Genomic DNA, 26,376 nt, shown 5'->3' on the forward strand with positions numbered 1-26,376 from the left:
GGTTACTCTGGACCTCCCATTTTACTCCTGACATGTCTAGCTCCAGGCACTCAGAACATCTCAGGAATTCTAGAATATGGGGCAGCGTCTCTGGCTGATTGATTCTCCTTAAACTTGGAAGCATACTAGATCACAGGGCCAGGCTGGAAACATGTGGACACACCTGGATGTGTGCACACCCCTCGACAAACACACACACATCTCTCACAGTGGGTTTATTGAAACGGTACAATGTGGATGAGTGACCCAGGTCAGTGAAGCCAAGAGGAGCCAGCAACAGCAACTACAATAGCCATGGGCCTTACCAAAGTACAGACAGGGGTCAAAGGTCATCTAAACTGGTGGGTGTGATGTATAAATTAAGATTCCAATTCAAAGTGGGGGGAAGGGAATATTGTTTTTATTAAACGGAGAGGTTTAATAGCCTGCCTGTCTCACAGCTTTTTAGGTCTGGAACATTCTAGGTCTCCACGTAGAGGAATGGCCACAGGTCGGGGACATTCTAGGTCTCCATACAGAGGAATGGCCAGATTTCCTTCCTTTTCTCTTCCAGCAATTTCTCTTTTTTGAAATGGGGTCTTGATAGGCAGCCCGGACTGACCTCAAACTCAAACTCAGATCCCTCTGCCTTGGCCTCTCCAGCTCTAGAATTACCGGCCCCCTGCCTTCTGCTCCCCTCACGTTGCTACCTGGAGCGCTGAGCCCCACTGCGCCTCTTTCTTGCTCAGCTTCATGATGGAGAAGAGCTGCTCGCAGATGTGGGTGCTGCTGAACATAGACAGCATCTTGGCACAGTGGCTCCTATATTTGGGGTAACTGCTCCAGAGGTGCTTGTAGAAGTCCGGGACGCCCACCTTGTCGTACTTGGTCCTCAGCACCGTGTTACACTGCAGGTCGATCACCTCCAACTGGAGCTCCTCGCGCACGCTGTCAATCTTCGTGGAGAACGGGGAGCTGAACAGGGTGAGCTCGTTCTCACACGATTTGAAGTCCGACAGGCGCTTTTGGAACTCAGCCTTCAGTTCTACGATCTTGGGGATGTAGTTGAGCCCGTCGCTCTCATTCCGGGAAACCGATTTCAGCGTGGGGAAGTGGGCCAGGTTGTTCCTGGCCAGATGTGTCTCCCAGAGGCACAGTTTTGCTAGGAAGGCCCGGATGAAGTCATACATCTGGGTCACGATCTGTGAATGGCCTTGGAGGGAGGCATCCAGTGTATTGAGGTGTGTCGTCATGTCCACTAGGAAGGCCAGGTCCAGGATCCAGTCCCGAGAGCTGAGCTGTGGCACAGGTTTGCCCCGAGAAGACATGAACGACTCTATTTCCTCCAAGGATTCAAAGAACCTTCTAAGGACCAGCCCTCGGCCCAGCCATTTGAGAGCCGTGTGGTACAGCAGGCTGCCATACTGACTGTCCAGCTCGTAGAGCAGTGTCGTGAAGTCGCTGTGGTTCAGGCCACGGGAGCAGATCCAGTTCACGGAGTCTACCACCACGTCCATGACGTGGCCCATCCTTAACTTCTGGGCGCACAGCCATTCGGGGTGAATGATACAGCGTATGGACTTGAGGTCGGTTCCCTTGCAACATGAGGCCGCCCTGGCTCTCAGCTTCGTCACCAGCCCGCTGTTGGCATCCACCATGGCCGGCGTGCCTGTGGAGGCCACGCTCACCAGCTTGGACCAATCGATACTGAACTTCTTAAGACTCTTCTCGACGCGCAGGAATATCTCATTCCTGCATTTGGTGCCTGTCATGGGCACAGTGTCCAAAAGTTCCTCGGACACGTCAAAGTTGTCGTCGACGCCGCGGATGAAGATGGCCAGCTGGGTGGTGTCATTGATATCCGTAATCTCATCGATGGCGATGGAGTACGCCACAAAGGACCGGATTTTCTGTCGCAACTTTTCCCATAGGCTCCCGGCCACGTCTTCCACCGCCTGTAGGGCGGAGTTTGTGGGCGGACTTGCATTCGAGAATGTTTGCTCTGGACATGCGATCTCCGAGGCCCCCAGGAGATACTTCCGCAGTCCCCTTTTTAGCTCTCGGAGCTTCTCTTCCCGCGCTGGCCCTGAGTACTGGTCATAGTGCCGGCTGTGGTTGGTCTGGTAGTGACGGCGCAGGTTGTACTCCTTGGACACAGACACGCTCTGCTTGCAGATCAAACACGTGGGGATGTTCTGCACCTCCACGAAGAAATAGGCTCGCTCCCACTTTTCTTGAAACACTCGGCCCTCCTGGTCTATCTTCCGTTTCCCCACTTAATAGAGACAGGAAATGGTGATTTGGCAACTCCCTTACCGGGCTTGATCTTAGTTTTGAGAGTGAGTGCTCTGATACCCCAGCGAGCCTCAAACTCACTAGGGAACCAACTGTGACCTTGACTTTTTGATCCTAGCTCCACCTAAATGTGAGACGGTTAGCATGTGCCACCATGTCCAGCCTCTTTCTGGCTTTTTTTTTTTTTTTTTTTTTTTTTTTTAAGACAGGGTATCTCGGGCTGGAGAGATGGCTCGGTGGTTAAGAGCACTGACTGCTCTTTCAGACGTCCTGAGTTCAATTCCCAGCAACCACATGGTGGCTCACAACCATCTATGCCCTCTCCTGGTGTGTCCAAAGACAACTATAGTGTACTCACAAATAAAATAAATACTAAACCTTAAAAAAAAAAAAAAAAGACAGGGTATTTCTACACAGCCCTGGTTGTCCTGGAACTTACTGTACAGACGAGGCTGGCCTCAAACTCACAGATCCACATGTCTCTGCCTCCTGAGTGCTGGGATTAAAGGCGTGGATTACCATTCCTGGCTTGTTCACTGGTCTTTTCTTTCCCTCCTTCCTTTCTCCCTCCTTCTTTCTCTTTCTTTCCTCTGTAGCTTGGGCTGGCCCTGACCTTCTATGTGACTCTGGCCACGGTTTCCTCAGGGCTGGGATTACAGCTGTGTACCACAGCTTGCTTAACTTCCAAGAGAGGTTTGAAATATTATAAAAGGGACCGTGCAAAGGGAATATATGACTTGCCAAAGCTGTAGATCTCAAAGGAGCCAGGGTAGACTCAGACCCCCACCAAACTCAGGTCAGTGTGCATGTGTTGGTAGGGGTTGAGTTTGTTTTGGATTTTCTGAGACAAGGCTTCACTCTATAGACCAAGCTAGCCTACAACTCATGCAATCCCTAGTGCTGGGATTATAGACCTGAGCCAGCAGACCTGGCTCCTTGTGTTGAGTGTTTGAAGCCACCATAAAGATAAGCAGAACAGTTCCTAATAGCGCAAATATGAACATGTAAGAACATCTTAAGAAGTTGTAGTTGGGAGCTGGAGGTCTGACAGGGTGCTTGCACACTATGCATGAAGCCTCCCCTCCCCCACCCCGGCCTTGATATTCGACATCACATAAAACCAGGTATGGTACCATGAGTCTGTAACCTAGCATTTGGGAGGCAGGAGCAAGACGATTTCTGTGAGTTAGCAGCCAGCCTGGACTATGTAATAAATTGTAGGCAAGTATCTGGGACTGCAGGGACAGCTGGCTGTGGTGGCTTATACCTGTAATCCCAGCAGACGGGAAGCAGAGGCAGGTGGATCTCTGGGAGTTTCCAGGCCAGGCGGAGCTGCACACTGAGACCCAAGCCAACATCATTAAAACCAACTAAACAAAAGAGATCTAAAATAATAGATGAAAAGGATTTCGGATGCAGGTAAAAGACAGTGCTTTCCTAGCTTGTGTGTGTGAGACCTTGGGCATCATCCCCAGCCTGGTAACAAACCAAACCAAACCAAACCAAAGCAGCACATCTGAAAGGCCACATGCTTTACTAGAAGGCTCCAGGCTGCAGGCAGAAGGACCCTGAGCTAAGTGCCCACCAGGACACTACGCAAAGCACTGTGTCCTGCGATGTTCTTGCTTCTCAAAGTACTCACCGTTGCTGAGTTCCAGTCCAGGAAGAGGTCTGCGGGGAGACATGGGAGGGAGAGGGGAGCTTGCTTCCATTCAGCCAGCTGGCTCTGACTCCACCCCTCCGGTGGTGTCAACAGTGCTAGGTACTGTGAGGCTGAGCAGGGGAATCCCACGTGGAAGAAGGAAAGAGCCGGCTTCCAGAAGCCGTCCTCACACATGTGCCATGACAAGCCACTCACAAATAATTATAATGAACATAGTGAGAGGAACAGGACCAGAGTCAGAAGAGAGTGGCATGCTCGGAGCATCTTCTCCACTCTGAGATGAAGGGCGGCCCCGCCCACCCTGCCGTCCTCCTGGCTGAGCTCCTGAGCTGCTCACTACGCGGCTGCCCACCTCCAGCCTGCTCTCAGGGGGAACTGGGACTCACCTAATGACGGTGAACTTGATGAAGTCTGCAGCATCCAGGATCCTCCTCATGGAGCTGATCTCCAGGTACCTGGGGGCTTTGAACACCACCCCCGGGGGCATGCCGTCGATCACCACACAGCCGGGGTTGAAGGTGATTTTCCTGTAGGGAACCTTCACGGGGAAGTCCACTCCAATCGCCTCCCCTGTGATGAGGAGTGGGGTGTAAACTAGATGATTCTGTGTCACACTTTTCCAAAGCTTTGCTTTTTAATATTTATTTATTCTTTTATGAGTACACTGTCACTGTCTTCAGACATATCAGAGGAGGGCATCGGATCTCATTACAGATGCTTGTGAGCCACCAGCATCCCACTACCCTGGGGTATCAAACCTCCCGGGACAAAGGGCTTCCTCTTACATGGCCATCCTCTGCTACATATGTATCTGGAGTCATGGGTCCCTCCAGGTTCACTCCTTGGTTGGTGGTCCAGACTCTGGGAGAACTGGGTGGCCAGGCCAGACTATGTTCCAGTGGGTTGCAGTCCCCTCTGCTCCTGCAGACCTTCCACCAGGTCCCTAACCAGGTTCCCTGAGGGCCATCTGACGGCTGGCTCCAAGGATCCATCTCTGCTGGCCTGACTTCCTCAGTAACTGCCATACTAGGTTCCAAAGCTTTGACTTTTGTTGTTGTTGTTGTTTTATGGTTACAACAGACATTTATTTAAAGTGAGGCATATGTAGAGCAAATAATTCTTAAATTGTGATTGGGGTTGGAATAACTTCATAAAAATCTGGTGAGATCAGGCACATCCACAGATCACTTCTTTGCTACTCTTCTCTCGCCTTTCTTTCCCAAATAACCTCTTTCATCTGGGGTTCAAGGTAGAATTTGTCCTCCTCATATTCTGTCCACTGATCCTTAGGCAAGATCTGATGCCTCACAGTCAAGTCTGGGCCTCTCTTAATTTGAAACATTCTGTCATTATAAAGGCCCTCGGGAAGCCTTCTTATGGCTTCTTCTACATCTTCAGTTTCGTTGTATTGTATCATCTCCCATTAACCCCAGTTTATTGAATCCTGCAGCATTATAATACCACTTTTGAAAACCATCCAGCCGCTTGCTTGATGCTGCAACAGCAGGTCAGCCCACCATTAGGACCTAAGAGTGAAGCGCTGCCTTCTTGGTTGTTGTGTTTCTGAGTCTAGGTCTATGGACTTGAATTCAAAGCAAACATCCTGCCTCAGCCTCTTTAAATGCTTGGATCACACGCCAGGCTCCCCGTGCTTTATCTTTACTCTCAGGATTCGAGCTGGGCCTGCAGGCACACTCCTGAACTCCCTGCTGCTTGAGTAGCCCAGAAGTAAGAACACTGGAGTCTAAGTGTTTGAAGTCAGCTGCCTGTGACATGCTGTCTCCAAACCCAACAATGGATGCCCGGAACCTGGTAACACAGCCTAGAATCCCAGCTACCTAGGGGGCTAAAGCAGGAGGACCAAAAGTTCAAGAATGGCACAGGCCTGTGATTCTGGCATGAGTTTTTCAATATCTTGATTGAATTCAAGACTGACCTACGTTGTGGAGCCATAGTCTGTCTCAAAAATAAATACGTAAAGAGGAAAGGTATTCTGGCCAGAGATCACAAAAGGACTAGAATACTTTCAACGTTCAGTACTCAGAAAGGAGTGGAGCAGGTAAGGTTTATAAATTTTGGAGGTGTGGGACTGGAGAGATGGCTCAGCAGTTAAGAGCATCTTAACTGCTCTTCCAAAGGACTGGGTTTGATTTCCAGCACCCATGTTGGGCAGCTAGCCCACAATTGCCTGTAGCTCCGAGGGGTCTGACGCCTTCTTCTGGCCTCCAAGGATGCTGTCTTCACGTCTGCATGCCCCTCCCCCCCACATAATGTTATAATGAATGCGCACATTTTGATGTATGCCAACAACAGAGGCTTACCGAACTTCCGGCTGAAGAGGTCATTCACTTGTTCTCGAAGTTGCTTTATTTTCTCAAGGCCAGACAGCCTCTCCTTCTCATTATCTATAAATAATCGGAAAAAGCAAACCCGGCTCATTCATACTTTTTTTTCCCCTCCAAGACAGATATTAGCAGAAATGCCTGTTGGCAGTTTACCTGCCTTACCATTTAGCTACCTGAGCACAGTAAGCAAGCACTGGAAAATACACAAAACTGAAGCCATTACAGATGATGACTTTGATAACCCCATAAAAACATACCCCAAAACACTTTAAAATTTTTTAAAAGATGTATTTATTTACTTAATATGAGTACACTGTAGCTGTCTTCAGACACACCAGAAGAGGAAATCAGATGCCATTACAGATGGTTGTGAGAGGAATTGAACTCAGGACCTCTGAAAGAGCAGTCAGTGCTCTTAGCCACTGAGCCATCTCTCCAGCCCTACTCTAACTTTTTTTCACTTGTACTTATGTGTGTGACAGTCGTGCAAGCACCCATGGAGGTTAGATGAAGGTATGGGATCCCCTGGGGCTTCAGGTGGTCGTGAGCAGGCGTGGGATGGGAACAGAACCTGGGTCCTCTCAGCCTTGATCTGTCTCCGGCCACTGCGCCTGCTATTCTTGAGGAACATGTTCAGTGTTGAGCAAGACAAGGGTGTGTATCTCCATCACTGCCTTCAACACTGTAACGCAACCCTCAGCCCATCCAATATGACAAGAAATAAAGGAAAATGAGGCTAGGACTAGGAGGAAATATCTTTCAATACTTTAAAATTAATTTTCAATTAATACTTTGTTTTGTTTCTTGCTTTTTCAAGACAGGGTTTCTCTGTGTAGCCCTGGTTGTCCTGGAACTTGATCTGTAGACCAGGGTGAGATCCACCAGCCTCTGCCCCCTGAGTGCTGGGATTAAAGGCGCACACCACCATGCCTGGCTCTAATTAAAAGCATTTTTTTCAAAAGCTTGGTGTGATGGTCCATACCTCCCGGCACTCAGGAGGCAGAGGCAGGCAGATCTCTGTAGTTTGAGGCCAGCTTGTCTACATAGTAAGTTCCAGGCTAGCCAGGGATACCTAGTGGGACCCTGTATTAAAACTTAAGTATGTAATTTTTAAAAAGAGTGGGTCAGGGGGCAGCTGGAGAGATGACTCAGCAGCCAAGAGCACGTGTTGATCTTGCCGAGGACCTGGTTCCTTTTCCAGCACATGCATTTTACCCATGGGCATGAGGAACTTACATAGTGCACATACACACAGACAAAACTCATACACATGAAACAAAGTAAATCACGACAAATTAAAAATAAATACAACTGGGAGGTGGTGCATGCCTTTAATCCCAGCACTCAGGAGGCAGAGGCAGGAGGATCTCAAAGTTTAAGGTCAGCCTGGTCTACAGAACCAGTTCCAGGGCAGCTTCCAGGGATCTAGTGCCCTCTTCTGGCCACCACACTCACTGCACTTACATGGCAGATGCTCAGACACACACACACCAATAAGGGAAAACAATCTTTACAAAAAAGAAAAATGTGATACAAATGATGAAGACAGTAAGTGGATGTCCCTACCTGGAACTGTCACCTGTATGATCCTGAGATCTTCAACACCTGCCGCAGAGTCTGCACTGGTGGACAGATTTGCATTTCCTTGAGAGCAAAGAAGAGAGTTAGAGTGACCAGAAAATTGGCAAGGCTCTAAAAAAAAATACCCAAGTGTTAACGAGAAGTGTAGATTGGATACTGCACCCCTATCTCCCCCACACCCCAAGTACAGTGAGCAGCAGTGTGCTAAAGAATAGCTGACCTATGGGGCTCCACCCTATGTTCTGGGGGCCCAGAATGAACAAAAAGAAGAAAGAAAGATGAGTGCCAGCATCAATCTGTCTGCTTCCTGGCTGTGGGTGCAATGTGACCAGCTGCCTCCCACTCTGGCTACTGTGCCTGCTACACCATGAAAGACTGTCTCCCCTCAAACTGTGAGCCACAAGAGATGGTCTTCCTTCAAGTTGCTGATTTTCTTAAGAAAAATTTCTTTTTATTTCTGTGTGAGTGTGCGTCTATGTTGGGATGTGTGCATGTGAACACCCAGAGGCTAGACGAAGCTGGAGTTAGAGGCAGTTGTGAGCCACAGGACATGGGAGCTGGGAACCCAACTCGGGTCCTCTGGAACCCAGTTGGGTCTCAATGGCTAAGCCATCTCTGAAGTCCCTTTGTTTTTGATTTTGGGTTTTATTTTTTCATATGGTTTCTCTGTATAGCCCTGGTTGTCCTAGAATCAGATTTGTAGACCAGGCTGGCCTTGAACTCATAAATCTCCCTTCCTCTGCCTCCTGAGTGCCGGGGTTACAGGTGTGTGCCACCACTTCCAGGCCTGCAGTCCCATTAGTTCGGTACTTTGTTGCAACATTGTGATGGTAGCTAATGTGCTAGGTGGATGGCATCCACTGACACTGAACTATGCAGCTAAACAGGATTATCAAGGTGAGGGAGACCATCCCATTCTCTGGTCCGACGGCCATTCCGCCTGCGTTTCTTTACAGCACACTGAAGAGCTTTGGTGCTGAAAAGCAACTGCTCCTGAGGAAGCACACATGACTGCAGAGAAAAAGAAAGTCAGTTGGACACCATTCAGTTTGGCTCTTGAATCGCCTTCCTCGGTAAGCCAATGTCGACAGGTCGGGAGTTAATCTCTCCTCCTGTCTTCTCGGCCGACTTGGAGGGATGTTAGCTTTCATTGCACTCACTGTTCTTTCGACTCACAGAGCATATTTTCTTGGTTTTTTTAGTCGTGCCCTGTGAAGCCTGCTTTCCGTTCTCCACAGCGAAGGCTTCCTTTGACTGAAAGAACCCTGCCCCTTTCCATGCTCTTGCTTGGCGATGAAAGATGGTTTGGAGATATAGCCCCATATAAACCTCCTCCACCACATCATTCAGGACCTTCTGAGTAAGTGTTAGGATAGCCCCCTGCTGCTTAATGAAGTCCATGGTGACATCTTAGAGAACAACTCATTGTTGTGGCTCACCTGTTAAGGAGACAGCTGCTATCACTAACCTTTTGCTCTCATTGTAAAGGTAAAACTATTAGGATCCAGGGCCCCAAGTGGCCTGCTGGCTTTTCATAAACAGAGGATGTGGACACCAAACAGTGTCCCCCCTCCCAACCAAACCCTTAAGCATTAATTCTAACCGTGGTTAAAGAGAGGGCTATTTATATTAATATTTGAGGACCAGTGTAATGGCTCAATGGGGGAAAAGGTACATTTTCTACAAAACCTGAGTTTGGTCCCAAGAACCCATATCAAGGTGGAAGGAAGGAGAAAAGTGACTCCACAAAGATGTCCTCTGATTCTCACACGAGTCGAGGCATGGTCATCTGTCTTAGTTACTTTTCTGTTTCTGTGATAAGACACTGTTGCCAAGGCAACTTATAGAAGGAAGAGTTTATTAGGCTTATGGTTCTAGAGGGTTAGAGTCCATGACCATCATGGTAGCAGATAGGCAGGCACAGTGCTAGAGCAGTGGCTGAGAGCTCACATCTTGATCCATGAACACAAGGCAGAGAAAGCTAACTGGAAATGGTGTGGGTTTTCAAAACCTCAAAGCCCCCCCCCCCCAGTGACACATCTCCATCAGCAAGGCCACACCTCCTAATCCTTCCCAAACAGGTCCATCAACTGGGACCAAGGATTGACACATATGAGCCTATGGCTCATTCTCATCCAATGCATGCATGATTGTGAACACACACACACACACACACACACACACACACACACTGGTTCCAATCACTACCCTACAATAATCATTTCAGAAGTAGTGAGAGTCACATGGAAAGCCACCCTGACCATGTGACAATCACAAGTGTTTTGGTGACTGACCTTCCATTTTCACCTCAGCCTCTGGGTCCTCATTGGTATCTGAAGAGACCATTGGAGTAGACCCTTAAAAAGAAAACATCTAAAATGAAATTCATTATTAAGCAATCTCAGTTTAAGTTCCAACAGTTTACTGTCCCCAGCCCCACCCTCTACCCAAATTTACCCTCATGCTAGAGTTTTCGTTTTGAGGCAAGGGCTTTCTTTGTAGTCCAGAATGGCCTTGTTTTAGAATTTCTCAGAAGGTTTATTTTAGGTATATGAGTATTTGTTCATATTTATATCTATACTAGGTAGTTGCAATTCATGCAGAGGTCATACAATGATGTTAGATCTCCTAGAACTGGAGTTACAGTTGTAAGCAGCTATGCTGGTGCTGGGAACTGAATCCGGGTCCTCTGGAAGACAGCAAGTGGTCATAACTGATGAGCCATCTCTCCAGCCCCTGGTCTTGAAACTTTACGTATGTTTTGTGCATACAAAACACACAATGGATTTTTCTAAGAGGTAATCATTGGCACTAATGTATAATTTCAGCCTGGGGGACTCAGCTTGGTTAGTAGAGTACTTGCCTATCATATACACACACTGTATCCCATCCCTAGCAGGACAGAAAGATCAGAAGATGGAGGTCATCCTGTCTACACAAGGAAGTTTGTGGTTAGCCTAGGCTACATCAGATCTTGGCTCCACACAAGTAACCATCATGACTTCACATGGGATTCTCCTATAAGGAACAAGATAGAGACTTCCACATATTACCTAACAATCTAGAGCTGATCATGTTCATGGACACTGAGTCCTCTACTTGGGCAGTGGTATTTCACATGGCCACAGTGCTTCTTTACTTTGTAAGCCACTACTATGGGTGGGAAGGGGCTGCTGGAGAGGTGACTCAGTTGTTTTGGTTTCTCTGTGTAGCCCTGGCTGTCTTGAAATGCCTTCTATAGACCAAGCTGACCTTGAATTCCTAGATCTGCCTACCCATGCCTCCTGAGCGTTGGGATAAAGGCATGGGCCACCACCTGCCTGGCTGAGATGATCAGTTAAGAATACTTTTTGGGGGAATGGGGAGATGGCTCAGTGGTTAAGACCACTGGCTGCTTTCCAGAGGTCCAGAGTTCAATTTCCCAGCAACCACATGGCAGCTCACATCCATCTATAAAAGAATCTGATGCCTTCTTCTGGCATGCAGGTGTACATGTAGATAAAGCACTCACATACATAAAAATAAATAAAAGATGATTTTTAAAAAAGAAGGCCTTTTTGTTTTTGGGTGAGACCAGAGTTCATTTCTTAACACCCATGTTTGGAGGTTCACAACTATCAGGGAATGTGATACCTTTTCTTCCTCTGATTGTGCCTGAACTCAAGAGCACAGACAGGCACATACAACCATTAAAAATAAAATGAATTTTAAAAAAATGATTAGGACTAAAAAAGAGAGAGATGTAGGATATGGTGGTTCCCAATTGTAATCCCAGCTCTGAGGAAGCTGAGGCAGAGGTCCAGCTGATGCCAGCCTGAACCATATGTTCAAAGCTTGTCTTCTGAAAGAAGAGGGCTGGGTATGGTGGTGCACACCTTTAGTCTCAGCACTTGGGAGGCAGAGGCAGGCGGATCTGTGTGAGTTTGATGCCAGCCAGAACTATATAGTGAGTCCCAGGCTGGCCAGGGATACAGAGTGAGACCCTATGTTAAAAACCAAAGCAAGCCAGCCAACCAATCAGCCATCAACAACAACAACCAAAAAAAAAAGAAGAAAAAAAAAAAAAAGGAAAGAAAGGCCAGGTGTGGGCTGCCACACCCTCCTCCCACATGTGGAGGCAGAGAAGAGGCTGCATATTTGAAGCCAGCAACTACACCTTGAGCTCCAACCTGGGCTATTCACATCCTCTGTCAGCAAACAAAAAACACCTAGAGTGTAAGGCCACAGTGGGTAGCACCGGTGTGGGGTTCCCACTTACGGGTCAGGAATGCAAAGCACACAGCCCCTCATGCTGCTTCCTAAGACAGATGTGCCAGGAGGCCACCTTCTTTACTTCCCCCGAGTTTCTAACCTTCAGACGGTAGTTCCGTTTCGATGACTTCGCTGCTGGGGGAAGAATGCTGGCTTCCTGGAAGGAGAATAAGCAGCCTACAGCTTAGCACCAAACACAGTGCACAGAAGTCACTGGGGCTGTTGAGATGGCTCAGCAGGCTTGCAGCCAAGCCTGAAAACCCAAGTTTGACTCCCGGGAGCCGTATTATGGAAGGAGGGAACTAGTACTGAAAACTATGCTCTGGTCTCCACAGAAGCACCACAGCATTCCCTCCTTTTCCCACCAATTCGTCAATTAAAACCATAATAAAACATTTAGAATAAAACAAAGAAGCCACTGAAAGCAATGGGAGCATTTTAAGGACTGGGACGTGGCTCAGTAGGTAGAGTAACTTAGCTTGCTTGCAGGAAGTCGTGGGATCCACATCCCCAGCACCACAATAAACTGGGAGTGGTGCCCACCTGTAACCCCAGCACTCAGGAGGCGGAGGCAGGAGGATCAAGAGTTCAAGATCATCTTCTAGGTTTGGGGCCAACCTGGGCTACATAAGACCCTGTCTCAAAAAAAAAAAAAAAAAAAAAAAAAAGGTAGCAGAGGATGGCATTGTCAGTGAGAGGAGAGACCTTTGGTCCAGTGAAGGAGCATTTTCCCAGTGCAGGGGAATGACAAGGTACTGAGGTGGGAGAGGGTGGTTGGGAGAGGGAGCACCTTCATGGAAGCAAGGGGAGGGGAGTTGGGGGATGGGAGGGAGGAGAAAAGGGATAACATCTGAAATGTAAATACAGAGAATATCCAATAAAAATGATTAAAAAAAAAAGTAAAGAAAGGAGTTACAGAAGCATGGGTGGCCCCAAATCAGCTGCATCACTACAAAGTCCTTTTTGTTTTCTATCTTTTTGTTTTTAGCAGGGCTGTGGTGGTACATGCCTTTATGCTCAGTACTCAGGAGGCAGGTGCAGGAAGATCTCCATAAGTTCAAAGCCAGCCTGGTCTACAGAGTCAGTTCTAGGACAGCCAGGGCTATGCAGAGTAACCCTGTCTCAAAAAAGACAAAAGAAAAAAAAAGTTTATCTATTACATGTATGCAAATGTGTGGAGGTCAGAGGTCAAGTTGTAGAAGTTGGTTTTTTCCTTAAATATGTGGGTGCTGGGGGTGTTTGGGAGCAGGCACTTTACCCATGGATCCTTTGGGAAGTGCTCTATTGTTGTTGTTGTTATGGAAAAAAAAACATATATCTTGGAATTTTCTTAATTTAGAAACAGGCAGAGGGAAGGAAAGAACACAAGGTGTACTGGCCGGCAGGTCTACTTCATGAGGTCACACTTCACTGCTGAGTAGTTCCCAGGGTGGTGAGTGATGTGTTCAGCCACCCACAGTGTTAGATATAGGGATATAGACCAGTTTCACAAGGAAGCCAGTGGGTCCCGTTACAACTGAGGTCACCCCTATCTTCTAGATTTATTTGTTATTTTGTTTAATGTAGGCACTGGCTACTTTTATGCCAACTTAATGCAAGCAAGAGTCAGCAGAGAGAAAGGAGCCTCAGTTTAAGAAATGCCTCCATGAGATCCAGCTGTAAGGCATTTTCTCAATTAGTGATCAGTAGGGGAGGGCCCAGCCCATTGTGGGTGGTGCCATCTGTGGGCTGGTGGGCATGGGTTCTATAAGAAAACAGGCTGAGCAAGGCATGAGGAGCAAGCCAGTAAGCAGCACCCCTCCATGGCCCCTGCATCAGCTCCTGCCTCTAGGATCCTGCCTTACTTGAGTTCCAAATGTAAGCCTAATAAACCCTTTCCTCCCCAACTTGTTTTTTTGGTCATGGTGTTTTGACGCAGCAATAGAAACCCTTAGACAATGTATATGGGACTTTAGTCTGCAGCTATATCTACAGACCAGAAAAGGGAATCGGATCCCACAGGACTACAGTTATAGACAGGTGTGAGCTGCCATGTTGGTGCTGGGAATTGAAGCCAGGTCCTCGGGAAGAGCAGCCAGTGCTGTTTATCCACCGAGCCATCTCTCCAGCATCCACACTGGTGCATCTTTAAGCAGCTGGATTTGGTCCTTTACAAACTGCTCACTTGGCGCAATAAACTGTATTACCTGATTGATCCATGACTATGTAGGATGGCACTTTGAGAAGCTTTTCTTAATTAAAAAAAAAAGGATGATTTTTATTTTATGTGCAGTTGGTGTTTTGCCTGCATGTGTGTCTGTGTGAGGATGATGGATCCCCTGAAACAGGAGTTACAAACCATTGTGAGCCACCATGTGGTTGCTGGGAATTGAACTCAGGTCTTCTGGAAGAGCGGTCAGTGCTCTTAACCACTGAGTCATCTCTTCAGTCTGGGTTTCTTAATTTTTGAGATAGTGTCTCATGTAGTCTAGGCTTGAACTTTCTAGATAGTTATGATGGTTTGAAGGAAAATGGCCCCCAGAGACTCATTGGGAGTCCCTATTGGAGGTGTGGCCTTGTTGGAGTGGGTGTGGCCTTGTTGGTGTGGGTGTGGCCTTGTTGGAGTGGGTGTGGCCTTGTTGGTGTGGGTGTGGCCTTGTTGGAGTGGATGTGGCCTTTTAGAGAATATTTTGGGGACAACAGAGGGTTGGCTTTGAGGCTTCAGAAGCTTAAAGGAACCCCAGTGTCAATCTTGATTCGTGCTGCCTGTGGATCTGTATGTACCTCTCCAGCATCATATTTACCGGTGTAACATCACGCTTCCTGCCATGACAATAATGGACTAATTCAGCCAGCCCCAACTGAATGCTTTCCTTTATAAAAGCTGCCATGGTCATGGTGCCTCTTCACAGCAATAGAACACTGACCAAGGCAGAAGTCAGGGATGACCGTGAACTTGAGATCCTTCTGCCTTCACTTTCTGAGCGCTGGGATTACAAGTGCGCCCCACTGATGCCCCAAGTGTTTAAGATGACCTCCATTCATCATGTAATTCTCGAAAGGTAGCTTGCTAGTCTAGTTCAGCACACATACATCTATAGCCCTGGTTTTTCGTGGTGCGTGTGGTATATTTGCACACGTGTCTGTGTGCATGTGCAAAGGTTGGAGGAGGATAGCCTGGTCAATCACTCTCCACCTTATCCTGATCCTGGAGACACGAGCTGGGCTAGCAAGCCCCAGAGATGCTCCTGTCTCTGGTCCCACCAGTGCCGACCTATGTCCACAGTAAGCTTTTTCTGTGGGTGCTGGGACCTGAACCAGCAAGTGCTCTTCCCCACTTCGCTCCTCTTTATCAGCTCGTGGATGAGTGGCGATTACCACTCTGCGTGTGAGGGAGCTGGAACCTCGTTACCTTGCACACCGCATGGATTGTAATTAGGATCTTCCGACTCTGTCTTGATCAGCACAGCTGCTGCCTTTGGTGAGGTGCCTGTGAGGGCAACAGAGACCATGGTTAAGGGTCAGGTAAGCACAGCCAGCTGACTGAATATCTCGTTTGGTGGGAATGGTGGCACAAGCCTGTCATCCCAGCACGCAGGAGGCAGAGGCAGAAGCGGAAGAATCAACTGTTCAAGATCCTCTTTGGAGACAGGGTGTGATGGAGTATACCTTGAGTCCCAGCATGTCAGAGACTGAGGCAAATGGATCTCTGTGAGTTCAAAACCAGCCTCATCTGCATGGCAAGTTCCGGGACAACAAGGTCTTAAAAATAAACTCTTCTTTGGCCAACAGTAAACTGGAGGCCAGTCGGAAGATTTCCCTCCATCTCTCAAAGGTCCCACTACCTCCCAGTGCATCCCTAATATTGTTAACAATGGTCCTGTGGGGATCATGCAAGACCAACCTGGAGAGTTAGCTCTGGAGAAGCAAAGCCAAGAGGAGAAAATGAACCAGGTATCACAGCTGAGCAGAACTGAGCCGTGGAGTGTGCATCTCAGTCCCAACATGGTGGCTTTCAACCTCAACTCTTGCCTGGTTAATGCTAGTGACAGGTGCTTCTCCAGTCTCAGCTGTCTTAGGTTTGTATCTTGGATGGCCAGAGGATTTAAAAACCAAACACCCCAGAGCTTTATGGGGGCCGCAGATACGGGCAGGTGGCTAAGAGGGTGTGCTATGCTGTCATGAGGACTAAGTTCATGTCCCAGCACCCACAAAGTGGGCCAGGTTTCCCACACACACTTGTAATCCCAGCTCCAATTGGAACAGAGGCAGGAGGATTGCTGGGTCTTGTAGGCTTCCAATCTAGACTTGGAAACATGATTCTCAAGTTTTGGGAGAGACCCTGTATCCAGGGAAGGCTGGAGTGACAGAAGCCACCCACTGCCTTATTCTGGCCTCAGTACACACAATGGTGTCCACACCTGTGCATGCACACACAATGGACACACAAAGACTGTCTGTGGTGGCTCACACATGTAATCTCATATATATATGAGTAGTCCGCACACACACACACACACACACACACACACACACACACATATTACATAGGTGGTGTTTTTTCATGCATGTAGATGTTTGCACACCAAAAGAGAGACACTATGAACCACCGTATAGGTATGGGGAAATTGAACTCAGGACCTCTGGAAGAGCAGCCAGTGCTCTTAACCACTGAGTCATCCCTCCAGCCCCTGTAGTCTCACATTTTAAACCTGTGCTGTACAGCCAGATTCTGCCCCGGAAAAACAAAAAAAAAAAAAAACAAAAAAAACAAACAAACAAACAAACAAACAAAAAAAAAAAAAACTACAACCAAATCTGACAAATTTCAAAACTGAAAATACTTTTGGAGTCAAACTTTATTCTACCTACTTTTTTTTTTTTTTGGATTTATTTTATTTCAAGTGGTGCCCTGACTCCCTGGAACTGGAGTTCCATATGGTTGTGCGCCATCATGTGGGTGCTGGGAACCAAACCAAACTCTTCATGGCTTAACCGTCTTTCCTGCACCCCTATCATTTATTTTTCGGTGTGTGATGTATGCGTATGTATACACACGCCTTGGAGGGCAGCTTGTGGGAGTTGGTTCCCTTCTTCCAGCATGCAGATCCTGGGGCTTGAACTCAGGTCATTAGGCCAGTGTCTTTACCTGCTGAGCAATCTCAATGGCCAGGACCAAGCGTTTCAGATAAGCAGTTCTCACATAGCAATCCACAAATAAGATCCTAGTTACAGTTAAATACGGAGCAGTAATTTTTATAAGCGCGTCAGTCCGAGGACAGCCTGTGAAATAATTGTCAAAACATCAGTGTACCTACCAGAATCTTCCATGGGTTCAGTTTTCACACTGACGGGACCAAAGCTGCAAGGAGAAGGGAACCCAGGTCAAGAATAGGGCGAAGCCAGTCCTGATGACACATTGGCTATCGTCCCAGCACTGGGGAGGCAGAGGCAGGCAGATCTCTGAGTTCCCCCCAGCCTGGTCTACAGAGTGAGTTCCAGGACAGCCAGGGCTACACAGAGAAACCCTGTGCAAAACAAAACAAAACAAAATCCAAAAACTATTAAATAAATAAATACGTTGTAATGTGTCAAGTATCTTGCTGCATGGATCCCGTGTGTGCAGCTGGTGCCTATGGAGGTTACAGAGGGTGCCGGGTCCCCTAAAGCTCAGTTACAGGTAGTTGTAAACTGTCTGACATGGGTGTTGGGAACCATACTGGAATATTCTGGAAGAGCAGCGATGGGTCTTAAATGCTGAGTCATTTCTCTAACCCTCATTAGCCATCCCCCTTCCTTCTTTCTGACACAAGGTCTCATGTGGGCTGGCCTCACACTCCCCATGTAACCAAGGATTACCCTGAACTCCTGTCCCTTGCCTCCCCTCTCTACCCTGAGATCAGAAGGTTTATGATCCCTGGTTTATTTTTATTCATACTATGCCTTTATTCATTACTAATTTACTTATTCCTTTTTCTTACCTGTTATTTGGTGGTACTGCCAGCCTCTCGGCATCTGTCACCATCCCAAGACAGCCTGTGCAAGAACAAAAAGGTACAGGTCAGTCTCTGTCAGCACCGTGGAACGGAACTCCCGTTCAAGAACAGGTCATTTGAAAGCAAACATAGGGAAAAAGAATTCTCAACTCAAGGCTATCCCGGAAATGCTAGTCGGGGACGAGGCTAGTCAAAACCAGCTTATTACCGCAGCTGGTGGGCTACCCTGGAAGTGGGCTACCCTGGAAGTGGGCTACCCTGGAAGTGGGCAGGCAGTGCCTGGAAAGTAGGTGAGGACACCGGCCTGGCCGCTCACCAGCTGAGTCACCTGAGAGTCATTAAAGTGGCCAGTGTGCTTCTTCATGGAAACAGGGAGGACTGGTGGGTAGCTGGCCCTCAGGTCTCCCAGCACAGGCCAAGGAGACTCTCAAACAAACAGGCGTCCAATGTCCTGGACATGTGGAGGCTTCCTGTGTCATTATTCTGTAAACACTATGGAATATTACCTTTTGGGTTCTGTTTTGTAAGGTGGTACTTCAGGCCTAAAATACACTAGGTAGCTGTGGATGGCAGTCGACTCCGGATCCTCCTGCCTCCGCAATACAGCGATTTCTTTTCTCCTTCTTTTTTCAAGACAGGGTTTCTCTGCGTTGCCCTGACTGTCCTGGAACTCACTCTGTAGACCAGGCTGTCTTGAATTCAGAGATCCTCCTGCCTCTGCCTCCCGAGCGCTGGGATTAAAAGGTGTGCACCACCACTGCTGGGGCTCCTTCTTGTTTTTAAAACGTAATTCTTTATTTGGGCTATGACTTTTTCGTTTCCTAATTTCTTATTTTTAAGTTGTATTTTGGTGCTGAGAATCGAACGGGGGCAGGGCCTTGCATAAACTGGGCAAGTGCTCTACCGTTGCGCTGTCCCCTCAGCCCTTTTAGTTTGTTTGCAATGTTATCTCATCGTAGCTTAGGCTGGCCTGGAACTCATTCTATGGCTCAGGCAGGCCTCAAACCTGTTACTCTCCTGCCTCAGCCTCCCAGCACTGGAATGACAGCCTTTGGCCACCATGTTGGCCAGTCTAACATTTACCAGTCTGGCCTGTTGTTGGATTAAGGCATAGAGTGAGCTCAGGCGTCACTCGAAACTCCTCTGTGTTTTCCACTGCAGAGAAGGGATCTGACATCAGGGGACATCGGTGTTCCAGAGCGGACATCCCACACAGGCTGAGGAATACCGGAGCACTATCATCACAGACTAAGCGGCTGCTGCTGTGTGTGACTGGCGTTTGGTAAGAAAATAGGAATTATTCTGGGATGAGAGACATCTGGTCACCTGTCATTCGATCATCAAAGAATAGATTTTTCTTTGGACTTTAAAAATAAAGTTTATTGGTTTATTTTAACTTTTTATGTGTACATGTCAGTGCTTAACTGTATGAGTATCTCATGGATGCCTGGGGCCCTTGAAAGCCAGAAGCAGGCATAGATCCCGTGGGACTGGAATAACAGGCAGCTGTGAGCAGCTGTGAGCAGCTGTGGGCAGCTGTGGGCAGCTGTGAGCAGCTGTGGGCAGGGATGCTGGAACTGAGCCCCGGACTTCTGCAAGAATCATGAGCTGCTGGAGCATCTCCCCAGTTCTTCCATTGGATTTATTAACTTTTTTGAGACAAGGTTTTGTTAGGTAGCTGGTTCTACAGCAGTGAGTTCCAGTAAGATTCTGCCTATGCTGACGGCCGTACGGCTGTGGAGTTTTCTAAACCAGCTTTTCTAGCCTTGTGCCAACTTTGGGGACGATTCTGACATCCTAAGAGCCCACCGTTTCCCTGGCTTTTTCCTAAGCAAAACTATTCCTTATTCTCATCCTGAATTTCAGAGACACAGGATTGAACTTAGAACCCTCAAAGCCAGGGCTGGTACTCGCAGATGCCATTTGACTCCCTACATCCACACATGCCCCACACATGCCTCTGGAGGACCCGGTGGCTGTCATTACAGGATCTCCCCAGCCTGGGCTGTGAAGAGTCTCTGACTGCTGTCTCTTCCTGTTCAGGACTTCTGCCTAGCCCTTTAGTGTCACAGTGCCATGGATGTTTGTTCCCTCCCCTCCTCCTTTGTAGTGCTGATGAGAGAACCCAGCGTCCAGTACAATGATATGCAAGTATTCTCCCTCCCTTGAAAGCACACCCAGAGCCAGTAACTGAAAGATTCTAGGCAGGGGCTCTACCACTGAGTCACGCCCCCAGCCCCTCACTGGGGGATTCTAGGCAACTGCTCTACCACTAAGCCATTCCCTAGCCCCTCCCTGGGGGATTCTAGGCAGGGGCTCTACCACTGAGCCACGCCCCCAGCCCCTCACTGGGGGATTCTAGGCAGGGGATCTACCTCTGAGCCACGCCCCCAGCCCCTCACCGGGGGACTGTGTGTACTATTGAACACACACCCTCAGCCCCTCACTGGGCAATCCTATAGGTAAGAGATCCACTATCAAGCCACCACCACCCACAGTTCAGGTTGTCTCACGGATGCAGTAAAATGGCAGAGTGTACTAAAATGTGCATCATCATGATGATAGGAGAATGGCTTTGGTGGTAGCTGCTGAGGATTAGGACCCACTACTTACCCAGCTGGTTCTCTGCAGCTAGGAAAGGTCTGCAAGAAAACCAACACCATTACACAACAAAAACACAAGCAGAGCAGTCATACACAGTGAACAACACTCTGATTTTCTTGCAATGCCGGGCAACCCAGGGCTTGGTGTATGCCAGGTGAGTGATCTACTTCAGCCACCTTGGCTGTGGCCCCAGACCAGGATAATTCCCTTTCCTCTTCTCTCTTTCTTTCTTTCTCCCCCCACCCCCCTTTTTTTTAAGACAGGATTTTGGTATCTATCCCAGGCTGTCCTTGAACTCACTATAACTTGCCTCAAACTTTCCGTGATTCTCCTGCCTCAGACTCCCGGTACTGGGATTGTAGGCCTGTGTTGCCATACTTGGCTCAAGCCAACTTATCTCTAACAGAGCTGTGAGGCTACGAGCGATTACCTCTTGATGACGAATGAGATCCCGGCTCTGTTCTCCAGGATCCACTTGAGTGTCGCAAGGCTGTAGTTGTCAGGGTGCTGGAAGGCCAAGCCTTCCGGGAGGCCCTGAACCACCACAGCTGCCTCGTCCTGCAGCATCTGCTCATAGGGCACAGGGATCATGGCTGTTGTCCCCAATGCTTTACCTAGAACAGGAAGTAAGAGGTGGTGAAGGGTACTCTCAGGACTTCCAGTCAGCCAGCGTCATCTTGTGTAGCAGACACAGGGACACGTAGCTTGAACATCCATGAAGTATGCTCTCTCTCTCCTTCCTGAGTGGCCTCGATGTGACTAGCCAGCTTCCTGCTCCTGGTGCCACCCCTTCTTTGCCCACTGCTGTGTCTACCCTGCCATGATGGCTCTGTCCTTCTCGTGATGGCTGACACGGACTGCCAATGACTGTATGAGAAACTGACGCTTACCCAAGCAGCTGTGTACATCTGTGAAGGATTGCCTTGACTGGATCGTTTGAGGTGAGATGAAGACCCAGCCTAAACCTCAGACACAGCTTCAGGTAGTGGCCCACATAAAAGGGCAAGGACAAAGGAAGCTTTTGCTTGCCCTTGCTCTCACTGGCAAGTTCATCTATCCTGCTGCTGGGGCATTCCTTCAGTGATACTAGAACCTACTTCTTTGAGATTCCAGTGTAGACTGAAGACTAGCTAAGACATCCAGCCCTGTGGTCTAAACAACTACTAGACCCTTGAGCCTTCTGTCAGGAGACAGTCATTGCTGGGATAAATAGATCATAGCCTGTAAGTCATAATCAGACACACAGACACACAGACATACACAGAGAGATAAAGTACATAAACATTCAATATATATAGTATTCATACTATGTATGTATACATACATACATATCCAGTACACACACATACACACACACACACACACACACACACAGAACTGTGTGAGCATGCTGACCTGACTTTAATCAATCACTTGAACTTCAATGGGAAGAGAAAAACAACTTCCTACAAGTTGTTCTGTGACCTCCATATGTACTGGAATCACATGTATACCTCACTCACACACTAACACATACACACACACTCACACACATAGGCACACACACACATCTCATACATACCCATACCACATATTACATCACACACTACACACATACATACTACATACTCTCTCTCTCACACACACACACATCACATCTCATATACATATATCACATACCATGTCAAACACATACACACACTCACACACAGCACATGCACATGTACACACACACAAACATCACATTTCATACATACACACACACCACATACACACATACCACTCTCCTTCACACACACACACACACACACACACACACACACATCACATCTCATATGCATACAATACATATTACATCGCACACCACATACACATCTCTCTCTCTCTCTCTCTCTCTCTCTCTCTCTCTCCACACACACACACACACACACACACACTCACACACATGGAGGTGACTGTGCTCCACAGGGACTCACGGTAACAAAGGCAGAAATGGTCCTGCACGGCTCTCCTGAGCAGCTGGATTTCTCCAGGGCAGGCTGCCCCATTTTCCAGACACAGTGGCTTCTCTTCAGGCCCTTCCCCCTGGCCTACAAACCAAACACAGGATGAGCATGGATCAGAGCGAACATACTTTCTGCCCACCCTCGTCTGTATTTCTTGTAATGAGAGGAGAAGGAGGGAAAAGGGGGACAAATGTAAACCCACACTTTATGTAAAACAATAAAAAGGGCATTTTGGTTTGTCTTTGTCAATGGGTGGAAGCCAGGGCTTCACATATGCTTAGGTAAGCACTCTACCGACTGAGCCGTGTCCCTAACCCCTCAAGCAGAGGTTTGCTGTTTAAAGATTTACATTTATGTGCATGTGTGTGCCTGCATGCCACACTTATGTAGTATGTGTATGTGTGGCGAGGGGTGCCCTTGGAGGCCAGAGAGGACATCAGATCGCTTGGTCCTGGAGTTACCAGCAGTTCTTAGCTACCCAATGTGGGTGCTAGGAGCCAAACCGTGGTCCTCTGTAGGCACAGCAAGCCCCTAACCACTGAACATCTCTTTATCCATGAGAGAACAGCAAGATCATACGAACAGGGTCAAGCATGATGATCCCCTCGAAATAAAGCTACAGCTGCCCGTATGCCAAGGTAAGGACTCACACGTGTGACCCCAGTGCTCGAGAGTTCTGTGAGTTCGAGACCAGCCTGGTCTAGAGGGTGAGTTTCAGGACAGCCTGGGCTACACAGAGAAACTCTGTTCCCCAAAACAAGCAATCAAACAACAACACAAATCCCCAAATGAACCAAACAAATACAATCTTTAAGAAAAAGGCGTGTCAGGAATATTGAACCTTTGGTCCCCATGGTGGCCCTGATCTGTGACATTCAGAAAAGCTGTGAATGGGGTCTTGTTGGAGGAAGCAGGTCACTGGCTGGCCTCCGAAGGCGCCATCAGCTCCCATTCCACTTGTGATTCTCTGCCCGCTTCCTCCCCTCCCACCTGCCCCTGCCTCACCGCAGGCCGCGAGCAGTGCTGAGGCCCAGTGAAACCACGAAGCAGAACACACTTTTTAAGATTTATTATTTTTAACTCTGTGTACGCACGGGTTTGTGTTTATGCGCAGTATGTGTGGAAGTCTATAAAGTGAGTGCCTGTGTAAGCCAGGAGTGTTGGCTCTCCCTGGAGCTACACCCACAGGGTGCTCTGAGTCTCCCCACATTCCCAAACATTGTCATCTCCCCAGAACCCAAACTTCCTCCCTTAAGTTGTTAACGTTAGGTACCAATAGCGTAACTAATACATTAGTTCAACAGAGAAACCAGTGCATGGGGCTGGAGAGATGGCTCAGAGGTTAAGAGCACTGACTGCTTTACCAAAGGTCCTGAGTTCAAATCCCAGCCACCACATGGTGGCTCACAACCATCTGTAACAGAATCCAATGCCCTCATCTTGTGTGTCTGAAGACAGGGACAATGTACTCACATAAAATTTTTAAAAAAAGAAAAAGAAAGAAACCAGTGCATGGATAATTAACAGCATAAATTGCTCTCCCAGTTCTGAGCACCTACATCATACAGTTCTCAACTGACTGTGTGTCCAGCCCCAGGGGACCTGATTCTTCTTCTGGACTCTTGGCATCTGCACTCACATGTGCAAACACACACACAAATAAAAATGAAAGTAAATCTTCCTTTAAAAAAATATCATCAGGGCAAGAGAGATGGCTTAGCGGTTAAGAGTAATGGCTATTCTTCCAGAGGTCCTGAGTTCAAATCTCAGCAACCACATGGTGGCTCACAACCACCTGTAATGGGAGCGGATACCTTCTTCTGGTGTGTCTGAAGATAAAATCAGTATAATTAGAGTCAGGCATGGTAGTGTACACCTTTAAGCCCAGCACTTAGGAGGCAGGGGCAGGAAGATCTTTGTGAGCTTAAGGCCAAATTGGTCTACACAGCAAATCTTAGTGAGACCCTGTATCAAAAAATAATTATAAAATGAAATATGAGAACAAAAGTGGGGATACAGTTCAGAGATGGAGTATTTGCCTAGCATGTGTGAGGTGCTAAATTCAATCCCTGATATAAGAACTAACTAATCAGACAGACACAGACAGACAGCACCAGGGATGGGACAACGACAGGGTACAACACTGGCCACCTACAGTGCTGTGCAAAGTCTTTCTGGAGATCCTGTCTGGCGTTGACAAAGGCACAGCCTCGCTCTGTCCCCACCACGTACACGTCTGTCTCATACACAGCGATGCAGGCCACCTCAGCCTTGGACTTGGCCAGCTCTTTACACTGAAATGGAAACACAAAATGACAAGGGTGGGTTCTACACATGCAGGCCTGGAGCTGGTTAGGATGGCTTAGGATCCCCACTGGAGGGAAAGAAGGAGAACTCAAGGACGAAAAAGATGGCTCCTGACTGTGATCCCCCTGCTCCGGAGGTGGACGCAGGGGGACCAAAGCCTCTGCTACGTATCACATTTAAGAACATTGTGGGCTGGATGAGAATCTCTCTTTAAGAACTAGGCAAAAGGGGGGCATCGACTAAGAGACTTTATGTCAGTCCCCCAAACTAGTCACCTACTCTCCCTTAAATATCCTCCTTATTCTTTTTATTTTATTATTGTGAGTAATCACTAGACTGTGTATGTATGTGTGTGCACGCATGTGTGCGTGTGTGCATACAGTACTCATGGGAAAGCCAGAGAACAACTTACAAGTGCGAGCGCTCTCCTTGTACTCTGTGGGTCCTGGGACTTGAACTTAGTCACGGTTGGTATCAAGCTGTATCTACTTGCTGATCTATCTTCCTGGCCCTACTTCGTGGTTATTATGTTTACTACAGAAACACAGACACCGGATGGAAGACCTTGGAGAGGGCCTGATTTGCCCTCATGTGTCGTGTGTTGTGCCCCAGTGTCTAGAGGGACCTGGATAGAGGAGACCCCTCATAAGTGCTTGTTAGATGCAGCAATGGATCCATTCCCATTCCGTGGATTTTAGAGCAGAGATTTCTAGCTTTCTTCTTTTTTAGGGGGGTGAAGAGGATGGTCTCACATGTCCCAGTAGATGACCTGGGTTCGATCCCCAGGACCCGTGTGACTGCAAGAGCACACCAGCTTCCCAAAAGTGGTCCTCTAATCTCCCGGAGCATTCTATGGCACGCACATATCACATCCACTAAATACACATAAGAACATCCAAACAACCCTTACTTATGCTCTCAGTGACCTTGAACTCCTAACCCTCTTTATCTACCACCACATGGCACTGAAGGACACCCTCAGAGAAGTGACACAGAGTCTCACCATGGACTCCAGGGCAGACATGAGGAACGTCACCACCATCCTGCAGTCTGAGGACTCATCACCAATGGGCTGGGTGGACACTGCTACTTGGGCCATTGTTTCTGTACAGGAGAAAGAAGGAAGTGAACGATGGGGACACTCAGCGTTCTTGTGATCACGTGACGACAGCTCTGTGGGTGTGAATGGAGGGTCTGTCTGTGATTAAAAGGGCAGGTGCACAGACTGGTTCAGGATGGAGATGCCAGAAGCCTTGGGAAGATAAGACGTCCTCAGGACACTGAAGGCATGAGGTAGTCCTTGTACGGTCCCCAGACTCTACCCAACCTGCAGCTCCCACAGTTCCGTGGAACGCCATTGTGAGGATGCTTCTTCCTGACTTCTTAAAAAG

General features: G+C 48.0%; 1 protein-coding gene and 1 pseudogene across 2 annotated transcripts in view; both read right to left on the reverse strand.

The window, feature by feature from the left end:
- Positions 1-299: 299 nt before the first annotated feature.
- Positions 300-26,376, reverse strand: part of GTF2IRD2B (GTF2I repeat domain containing 2B) — a 32,591-nt gene continuing 6,514 nt past the window's right edge. The window contains exons 2-16 of the mRNA XM_080941267.1: positions 25,989-26,089; positions 24,834-24,972; positions 22,649-22,762; positions 21,124-21,307; positions 20,703-20,731; positions 18,075-18,129; positions 17,412-17,455; positions 15,506-15,583; positions 12,215-12,271; positions 10,158-10,220; positions 7,849-7,926; positions 6,259-6,342; positions 4,324-4,507; positions 3,917-3,945; positions 300-2,254 (exon numbers count right to left, since the gene is read on the reverse strand). Coding sequence (XP_080797393.1) covers positions 678-2,254; positions 3,917-3,945; positions 4,324-4,507; positions 6,259-6,342; positions 7,849-7,926; positions 10,158-10,220; positions 12,215-12,271; positions 15,506-15,583; positions 17,412-17,455; positions 18,075-18,129; positions 20,703-20,731; positions 21,124-21,307; positions 22,649-22,762; positions 24,834-24,972; positions 25,989-26,084 — 2,811 coding nt within the window. The 5' untranslated portion in view covers positions 26,085-26,089 and the 3' untranslated portion in view covers positions 300-677. The remainder of the gene's footprint in view (positions 2,255-3,916; positions 3,946-4,323; positions 4,508-6,258; positions 6,343-7,848; positions 7,927-10,157; positions 10,221-12,214; positions 12,272-15,505; positions 15,584-17,411; positions 17,456-18,074; positions 18,130-20,702; positions 20,732-21,123; positions 21,308-22,648; positions 22,763-24,833; positions 24,973-25,988; positions 26,090-26,376) is intronic.
- LOC308439547 (cytochrome b-c1 complex subunit 7-like) lies at positions 5,133-5,361 on the reverse strand (annotated as a pseudogene). Its single transcript has one exon. The product of its transcript is annotated as a cytochrome b-c1 complex subunit 7-like (transcript).

The sequence above is a fragment of the Micromys minutus genome (genome assembly GCF_963924665.1).
Source record: "Micromys minutus genome assembly, chromosome: 29".
In the NCBI taxonomy this organism is placed as follows: Eukaryota; Metazoa; Chordata; class Mammalia; order Rodentia; family Muridae; genus Micromys; species Micromys minutus.